At 35.5% G+C, this 9,598-nt stretch overlaps 2 protein-coding genes across 2 annotated transcripts; both read left to right on the top strand.

The window, feature by feature from the left end:
- Positions 1-1,193: 1,193 nt before the first annotated feature.
- Positions 1,194-7,008, top strand: LOC112501279 (zinc finger CCCH domain-containing protein 34-like). The gene is given in 4 exon segments (XM_025104991.1): positions 1,194-1,469; positions 2,336-2,446; positions 4,896-6,233; positions 6,236-7,008. Coding segments are annotated over 4 exon segments (1,641 nt in total). The 5' UTR covers positions 1,194-1,394; the 3' UTR covers positions 6,353-7,008.
- Positions 7,009-7,868: 860 nt separating this feature from the next.
- On the top strand, positions 7,869-8,162 carry LOC112500028 (uncharacterized protein At1g15400-like). The gene has a single exon (XM_025103289.1). It carries the CDS (start codon positions 7,869-7,871, stop codon positions 8,160-8,162), a length of 294 nt encoding a protein of 97 aa, XP_024959057.1.
- Positions 8,163-9,598: the final 1,436 nt, after the last annotated feature.

The raw sequence follows: 9,598 nt of genomic DNA, 5'->3' as shown, positions 1-9,598 counted from the left end.
ATTATTAATTATATATTTTAAAAAATTATGAATTAATTAGAATATGTGAGGTTGACGTTTTTATGTTTATTCTATTATATTTGATGGTTATTTAAAATCACAAACTAGAACCACAAGAGTAGTGCCTGATTGGTTTGAGCTTGGCTCCAAATATCAAAAGTACCAGTAGGTCTCAGGCTCAAATTCAAGTAGGAATAAAAATTTCCTTGTGGCCACGGAGATTCAAATGCGGTGACTCCGGGCTATTCGCAAAGCATATGGTCGTTTTGGGATTAGTCGGCTCGTATAGTGGGTTGGATATCTAGATTAATTATTAAAAAAAACAAGTAGGTTTTTCTAAAATTTGTTTAACAAATCCAAAATTTATATTAATCAATTTGAAATCCTTTTAATCAACATATTATATTATTTAACTTTTATCATCTTTTTAGTATTAATCAACATGTTATATTTTTAAAGATTTTCACTTCTGATTTATAAGAGCTGGTATCGAAGTTTGAAATCTAAATCAGTCAGTCCGTTTGTTTTTACGTCAGAAGTCTGAAATCTGAATTAGTCAAACTGTTTGTTTTTTTGTAAATTGACAAACGTCTGAAGTCTGAAATCTAAATTCATAAGACTGTTTGTAAAACTTCAGTAAAAGAGGTGCACTGGTCAAGTTATCATGTCAATATTACATTGTATTTGCGGGACTCAATCTGATTAGTATTCTACATGGAATGCAATTTCGTAATATTTATTTATCAAGTTATCATGTCAATATTACACTGTTTAATTCTACACATGTAATTATGTATCTGTGGTGCACTGGTCAAGTCTTAAAGGATGTAGTGAAAATCTTATCTACTATGTGTTCGATTCCAGGTGTTACCAAAACCCTTGTAGCCATGGAGGTTCACCTGCGATGATATCAGATCATTTGTGGTCGTTCGAGGGATTAGTTGATGTGCGTAAGCTAGTACAGAAACAAACGATTAGTCACATGGTTCAAATGACGGAAGTCATTGACGACCGTGTAAGTTTAAAGACTCGTGGAGACGTAACTTCTATAGAAACTCTAACTGCAAATTATTTTTGATAATGGTAAAAGATTGAAGTTTTCAAATAGTTTAGGGACCATTTTTGAACTTTTTATTTTATGAAAAATTTAGCGTCTCGAGGTTATATAGATTGAGACGAACAAACACAGTCCCGTATGGCCGTGAACCACAAATGCCGAAACCCCAATTTGTGCTCGATAATCATCAAAAGAAAACCTAATTGCAAGAAATTGAATGATTTCCTTTTTAATCAAGCAGCATTTGATGATCTCTGCATAACGTAACGTTCATTTGGAAGTAAGTTTCTTAGAAATTTTCGTTGATTCGTTCGTTTCGTTCTGTGTGAATTAAGAAATGGACGAAGAAGTATTAGAGAAGCGATTCACTGATTGCGTCTATTTCTTAGCCTCTCCGCTCACTTGCAAGAAGGTATCCTTTCCGTTTCAAATGTGTTTTCTTTGTTTTGGTTTGAATTTACAGTTCGAATTGTGTTGTGGGAATGTAGCGATTATTGTTCTTGGAAATTTGCGGTAGGTTTTGTGATTTGTTTTGTTGCAAACATGCGTGTTGAGAAGCTTTGTTTCTAGGGTTTTACGAATCTGATGATTGTATTGTTATTATTTTATTTTCCGTTTTTGAGGGTGATAATGTGTGTGTTTTGGGAAAATGTCATGTGTCGATATGCTCATATGCATAACTAGGGATGCAGATTGGGGTTTTTTGTAAGGGGGGCGGGGGTTGTTAGTTATTGATTTGCGAAATATCGTGCATGTAAACTTATTTGAGTGATGTAGAGGGTTTTGCCACCGATTCCGGCTAGGGTTTTCATATGTGTTTATCTTTTTCTTTTTAGATTATTTATCAGTATTATCTTTGTTTTTACCTAGGCGATCCGATCACCTGCAAGAAAGTTCTTTCAGATGATTTTTGCAACTTATTTTCTCGTTTTCACTGTTGTCAGCTGCTGACATTTAAAAAAAGAGCACTATCGAGTTGTAGAATGTAGGTGATTAGATTGTTGCTTTCTGAGTTCGATGAGTTTTAATTTTGATTGTTTATGCTATCAGTTTTCTTTCTAATGGTATTGTTAACAGTGGTGAGTGTGGCATTTTGTTATGCGTGCTTATATACACATAATTAGATGGTATGCTACTACTAAGTCTGAAAGGGTTGTTGCATGCCTTGTGTGTATTTGGAATTATTTTATTTTCTTTACTTCTCCTTTTCGCTCTTTCTGATTCGAATCTGATGAATTCTAATGTGGAACATACATGTGTTAATGATTGTGTTCTTAGGGAATTGAATGTGAATACCGGCACAGCGAGGTCGCAAGGCTGAACCCCAGGGATTGTTGGTATTGGTTGGGAGGGTGCTGTTTTAATCCCGATTGTCCTTTCAGACATCCTGTAAGCTTGCTGCCTTTTTTAGCCAATATTACAATTCTTTTTTAGCCAATATTACTATATGTAGAATACTCAAATATGGTATAGTCAGGAAGACACGGTGACCTATCGTATCTAATGCTTAAAGATTTGATTTTCATAAGAGATTACCGTACGCAAATAGAAGAATCCTGTTTTAGGAATTGGGATAATAATGTGAGAAATTCAGTAAATATTCGAGTTTTGAATAATAATCATTCTCAAATGTTGTTAGTTTAAGAAGAGAAGGGTTTGTGGGATCACCACTTTTGACGAAGTTGTCTAACTCAACCATGTGTTATACTAGGTATTCTTTACGATAGAAATTAAATAGCCTTTTACATTTAATAATGAACACATAAGAGTAGGAGGGGTTCTAGTCTATTGTCACAAGGAATGACACTTGACCATTCATGACACTTGACCATTCATGACACTTTAGAAGCAAGTTAAGCATCAAGTATTCAACTATAGTTGATTATGATTTATGCAAGGTAGCTGTTGCATAAGACCAATAGAAATTCTGGCCTACTATCCAACAAAAGGTATTGCCAACTATTTCTGTTGTGTGAGATGTAATTTTGGTATTTTATAATTGGAAATTGCACATAATTATGGCTTGAAGCGTACCTACATAGCAATTTTTCATTTTGTGAATTAGATCATGATCTAAAAAATTTAAATCATAGATTGACTTGCACTTTTTTCTAAACTAATTCAGAGAAAAATCGATGTCCATGATTATTGCAACAACCACCATTTCATAAATATTTTTGTTACACTTTTACACTCTGGGTACCATTGCCCTTTCTCTCTATGTTAATTGGTGATTTTTTCATCTTCCACACTCTTGCTCTCTTATGTATTCTTAAGTGTTTTGTTATACCCTTCTATTATTTCGATGGTTTATTGGTAATCTTTCCACCTCTTGGACTCATCCTTCCATGTATTATAACTACCCAATGATATAGTTTTTTCTGTTATAATTAATAGCGAGTTTTAATAATATGTGCATTATGTATTTCATGTTTTATTGGTTATATGTTGAGCTTTAGATGTGATACCTTGCTATCAATACTTTGGATTCTGCTATAGATAATAGGTTTATTGGATTATTTAGATTCCCAGTAATCTGTGTAGTGTGTAATATGAACTTCTAGCTAGTGCTGTATAAACTTGATGTATAATCATCCCTACCTCGGAATCTATGTAGATTCTCATATTAATCTACAAGAATGCTATCTTGTCCCATTAGTCATTCTTCACGACTTCACAAAATGGCAACGAGTGCCTTCTATTTTATGTGGCTACTACTAAGTTATGGATTAATAAGCTTTGCACAAAACAATATAGATAAGTATGAAAACATGAGTAAATTTGTAAAAAGCATCAATAAAGATTTGATTCTCCATTGGGATGGTGGTTCACCAATATGACAATGGTGAATCAAATGGGATTCTGATTCTTTAACAACATTCATGTTGTTTGCGTCATGTATTGATTGGACCATGAGATTCGAGTGGTGGATCATACAACCATGGCAACTATGGTGTATATATATACCATAGTTGATGGGCTCATCCCTCATGGGTTTCAAGAGTAAAACATTTAAAGAAGTGAAGTCCTTTTGAAATACTAGTAATTATCTAGCATCCTCACAATCGAAATAAGATGTATCTCATCCCCTATCTTACTTCATATGAAGTCTATCTGATTCTTCCACAGGCATTTTCAGGATATAGGATGGTTCACACTTGATTGGAACGTGATTTGAACATTTTCAATGGAAGTGATCTCTTAGGCAGTCTCCACAACACAGTCACCAAATGATTAGTTCAGATCTATATGTATGCTACAGTCACGAAATACCTGGTTCATTGCACTCCACTGTTGATGCTTGGTAAGGTCAGATTACATGTGGAGTGACTTTATGCTGCTGCTACTATCACCGACAGCTGGAGATTGTGGCAGCCTGAGGCAGCTAGGCTGCTGTTGGCAGGCATTTTAGTTGGGGGATAAGGTTTTAGGTTTTTGATCCTAATAGTCTAATGATGTAGGAACCCACAAATAGTCCATTTTCTGAGATTGGAAGCTATTTCTTCTATAAGCTATGTCACTTTTTACATTGATACCATTTCACCATGTTGCTTGTGTCCTAAAATGAGAAAAAACAGTTTGATGTTTTGGATAGCATCTTACTAGTCGCACAATTGATAGAACTTTGTTTTGACCAAAATGTCAACTATGTTTGATCTCAGAGGCTCAGAGCTTGTAGCAAAGACCACGTTCTGTTTGGTCAGGATGAAGTCAAATATTGTTTACATATCGCTTTCAAGGATTGATTTTTCTCTTATATGTCTATTACTGTGTTATGTTGACTCCAAAAGTTGGATTTTTTAATCATATAATCTCACTTTTTTGGCTACTTTTGTAGCCATTGGAAGGATTCAAGGAAGCACACGGTGAATCTTCTGAGCCTAAGAATGGTCCTGCTTTACCTGTGAACAAGACCAACATTCCTTGTTACTTTTACTCAAATGGGTTTTGTAATAAAGGGGACAGATGCTCATTTCTGCATGGACCTTCTGATGGTAGTGTTGCTTGCAAATCATCTAAAGCTGCATCCACCATGAACAATGGCATTCCTTGTGAGAAGAAATTATCTTCACGAAGTAACACTGGATTGGCACCGGTCAAGAGTCATCCTGATCCATCTAAGACTGCCCAAATTGAAAAGACACACACAGAGAGCAAACCAACACTGGATTCCCCACAGTTTGCTTCTGGATCAGCAGAGAGAAGCGAATCTCCTGATATATCAGCAACCCAGTGTCAAGAAAATGTAGTCAGATCGAACTCATTGCTTCCCCGAGAAGGGTTTGTTCAAAGTGAATCTGATGTTTATGATCAAAGCTCAGATCAGCAAGTGGATGGTTATGTAGAAAGAGAAGGGTGGTTGGAGTCATCCCCAGGTTTTGATGTTCTCGTTGAGGGTGAATCAGAAAGACTAGGTTATGAAGGAGATGCTGACTATTTCTCTGTCCATGATGAAGAAGGCAGGAAGCTCGATGTTCATTATGCAGAATGTGGTTTTGCAGACCCGAATGAGTACGATCCTGCATATCCTGAATTGGGAATTCCACTTGGAGAAGAGAGGTATGATGTTTATGATCGTTTAGATAACAAGCGGGCCTGTGATTATCTTGGTAAAATTTCAGGGCAATCAAGGGAGAGCATCTTTTATCGCCTTTCTTTCCAGAAAAGGAACTTACAAGCAGAACCAATATTTAATGGCCGAAGAGGTCCTGATCTTCGCGAACGTTTGAAGAAATGCAAGGTTGACGATAGTTTCCAAAGCTGCTTCTCTAAAGGGTATCACTCACCTCATTTGGTAGGTCAACAAGTTAGGAGACATCCTCGACGGCAGGGGTCCCGTGGTGAGATTGACTTTGACCATAGAGGTAATAGGTTAAGGAAGGCTCCCCCTGTGAACAGATACAAGCAACCTCTAAAAGAAAAGAGGCTTGGGAAGCCGCAGTTTCTTCCATCAGAAGTCTCCAGGGCAAGGAAGCCAGCTTTACAACAAAAGAGAAAATCTCAGGTGGAATCTGCTATTTTTACAGGACCCAAGACTCTTGACCAAATCAAAGAAGAGAAGAAGAAAACCCTGCAAAATCAAGATTTATCGGGGTCATTCAACAGGACTGAATCCGATGGCTTTCAGGGGCCAAGACCTCTGAGTGAGATTCTGAAGAACAAAAGGAAGCTTGGTTAGTGGATACCCATGGTAACAGCAACAAGAAAATGAGGCCGACTAAGTTTCATTGGGAAGTGAAAATATCGTTGCTGAAATACAATTTTATCTCGTGCTCTGTTTCTTTTGGGTTTTAAATAGACTAACCTAGTGTGAGTGAGCTTTCCTTGCTGTACAGTGCTGGTCGTTAATGTTACATTTAGGCTTTAGTTTTTGTCGATGAGAAACTATGCATGTCTGCTTATATCGGATGTACAAGTTTTTTTCTTTTTTGGGGTTGTGAACGGTTTGTCAATCAATATTTTCAAGAAAGTCTTGCAACATCTGCTTTCTCTGAAGTGGTTATCGTTTGATTTCTGCCGTGCAGGTTGTTTCTTTAGTCAGAAGAGGTCTCGGGTTTGCTCCTGTCTGGAATGATGCACAACTTTTACACACAAGTTGCTAATTATTTCTGCTACTGGTTCCTTAATTCTGATTATGGGTTGTTGGCTTTTTGTGTTTAGGCTTCTACCACTTTCGGCAATTGGCTCCTGTTTCGACTTGGAGTTAAGTTCTATCTGCCTATTTGGTAAGATTTTTCTCTAATTATCTCCCACCAATTTTGTTTCATCCTCTGATTTGATCATTATATTTCCTAGATTCTTGTCATATCATGAAAAAGTCTCTTATGGATTTATCAAAGCGGTCAAATGTTGGTTTCGGTAGCTTTCTTGTTTACATTGACTGAATAAATATATACAAATTAACTAATCTTTATAAGGAGTGGTCAGACTTCCATAGTTTAGACCTTAGACATTCCATGTTTATTTCTTGATTTTCTTCTGATTAGGTAATTATGCTTTTACTTTTCGGCAATTTAGAAATGACTGCTTTGCTTTTTATGGACTTCAAATTTGCTTTCTTAGTGGAAATTTACTTCAATATTTGACCAGATTCCCCTAAAATGGGACCACAAATCACATAACTAAATGAATGTGTTAAATGGCTTAAAGGAATAGTATCTATGCTTTTTGTGTTTATTTGGTTTATGCAATAAAGGTGGAATCTTGGCATGCATCAACCCTTTTGATAATTCATTGCACCTAGTTACAAATTCTTCAGTTTCTCGTTTTAGAAGAATCGTTGTAGCTTCCAATTTTTTGCTATATACACCAACATAGTTCAGACAAGCTGTGTATGACCCCTTGTTTGATCTGGACCGTTAAATGTATTCTAGTCCCACATAGAGATATATGCCAAGATTCAATGGATGGCTCGGATTGATTATACATGGTCCAAACTACCCATCCTTAGATGCTATGTACTGTGTGAGTATGTGCTGAATTATTGTCTCTTCCTTGACTTTATCCTCTTCTTAACCAGGAAACATTCAATGCTGACTAATGTTTTAATTTTAATCACCAATCTTTTTATAGAAAATTAATGAAGTGAGAAAACTCTAGGATGTAGGATTAGGACAATAATGTGATTTCACATCCCCAATAGATGTCATTTTACGACCTTGCCCTCGTATTCTCCATCCGACTTCATTATTTATACCCAAAATCAACCCTTTAGGCAGCCATATATGTGAAACTGAATCATCCGAAACCAGAACACCTATATATATATATATATATATATATAGAGAGAGAGAGAGAGAGAGAGAGAGAGATGGCTGGATTGCCAAGGTCAGATGTGTCTTTTAGAAGATCAGGGTCATCAGGACTTGTTTGGGAGGATAAGTTGTTATCTGGGGAGCTTAAGCCAAGAGATGAAATAGAGAGAGAGAAAAGAGAGCAACAAAGATCAGAGCCAAAGCCATATAGGACCGTCGAGGTTGCAACCACAATCGACCCTCCGTCACCAAAGGTCTCCGGCTGTGGTGGCATCTGTGCCATGTTTGCCAAAAACACCACCACCACCTCCACCCAGAAACCAACAAGAACCGGCCACCGCAAGTCGTGATTTCCAAGAGTTCTCTTGATTTGGTTTAGTTGGATGGTTTTGCTCGTCTTTTTCATGTTTGGGGTTTTTTGCTAGGTATGAATGACATCATAATTTGATAAGAATGGACTTTTTCAAAAAAGATGGCATGTTTCATACGAGTTATCAAGTTAATTATTGTTTTGTTGTGCATTAAAAAGTTGTACAATTTGATTGTATCTTGTGCATCAAAGATCATACAATAAACCAAATTAATTTTAGTTTAAGATATCCATGTAAGCAAATAATACCGAGTTGGATACCACATCACTCGCTACATCAGCATGGTAATCGATTAATGTTTCAACTGGTTACTTGGGTACTTAAATGTTTTAAACTTTACATTTTGGGTACCAAAATGGAAGTTTTAAAAATACGTTATTCAAAATAAGAATCAAGTTAAAATACGTTACTTTTTCATGCAATTTGCCATTATCGAAAAGATAATTTTATAGCTTGCGAAGGGGTATGGCTTGCCTATAAGAGACAAGATACACTTTATGTTGAGATAATGAACTTATTCAATGAAGGTAAAAAATGTATACTTAATCAACCACAAGGGATGCTTGATTGGTTTGAGCTTGACTTCAAATGTCAAAAGTATTAAGGGGTTCCAAGTTCAAATTTAAGGAGGAATAAAAATCCTCTTGTGGCCACGAAGGTTCAAATGCGGTGACTTCGGGCTATCTGCAAAGCTGATGGTCGTTCTGGGATTAGTCGGCTTGCATAGCGGGTTGGATATCCAGGTAAATTAAAAAAAAAAGATACACTTAATCACATTAAGAATTTTGGTGTAGTGATCAAGCTCATTAAAGGTGATACTATGAACAATGTTCTAAAATATGTTCTTATACATAAGTAAAACATATCGTTTAAACTTTAAAAAAATGTTTGTTCATATGTGAATTGGATTACCTCATAAACATAATGCAAACTAGGTATGTACAAATTATCAATTATTTTGAAAAAAAGTATACAGTGTTTAGAAGTAAACACATGAAACATTGTCCGTAAGCACAATTTGATGTTTGTTCATAGGTTAACCATGTACTATTCCACATTTATCTATACTATCTTATTAATCAAATTTAACAAAAGTCTTAAAGTCTTAAAATTCTAAATGACCAAGATACCCTTTAGTCATTTTTTCACTTTTTCACTCCCTCCTCTCATCACATACACTCATCCTTGATTTTTTTGAATTTCAATTTTAAATTTATACTTTATACCCCTATAATTAGTTAATTAATTTACTATACGTCATTTACTTTTAAATGTTTCATTTTAAACCTTTATCAAATTAACATACATRATCRTATATCAATTAAAACATGTTTAAAAAATACATTTTTATTTTAACAAGTTACACCATTATAATCGTCTCGTCTCGTTAATACCTTCGAAATGAGTCCAATATT

Source organism: Cynara cardunculus (genome assembly GCF_001531365.2).
Source record: "Cynara cardunculus var. scolymus isolate 2C chromosome LG 17, CcrdV1, whole genome shotgun sequence".
In the NCBI taxonomy this organism is placed as follows: domain Eukaryota; kingdom Viridiplantae; phylum Streptophyta; class Magnoliopsida; order Asterales; family Asteraceae; genus Cynara; species Cynara cardunculus.
This window is presented reverse-complemented; position numbering and strand designations above follow the sequence as displayed.

Excerpts from the sequence above, each read along its gene's own strand:
- LOC112500028 (XM_025103289.1), top strand. The coding sequence starts at position 7,869 with ATGGCTGGATTGCCAAGGTCAGATGTGTCTTTTAGAAGATCAGGGTCA.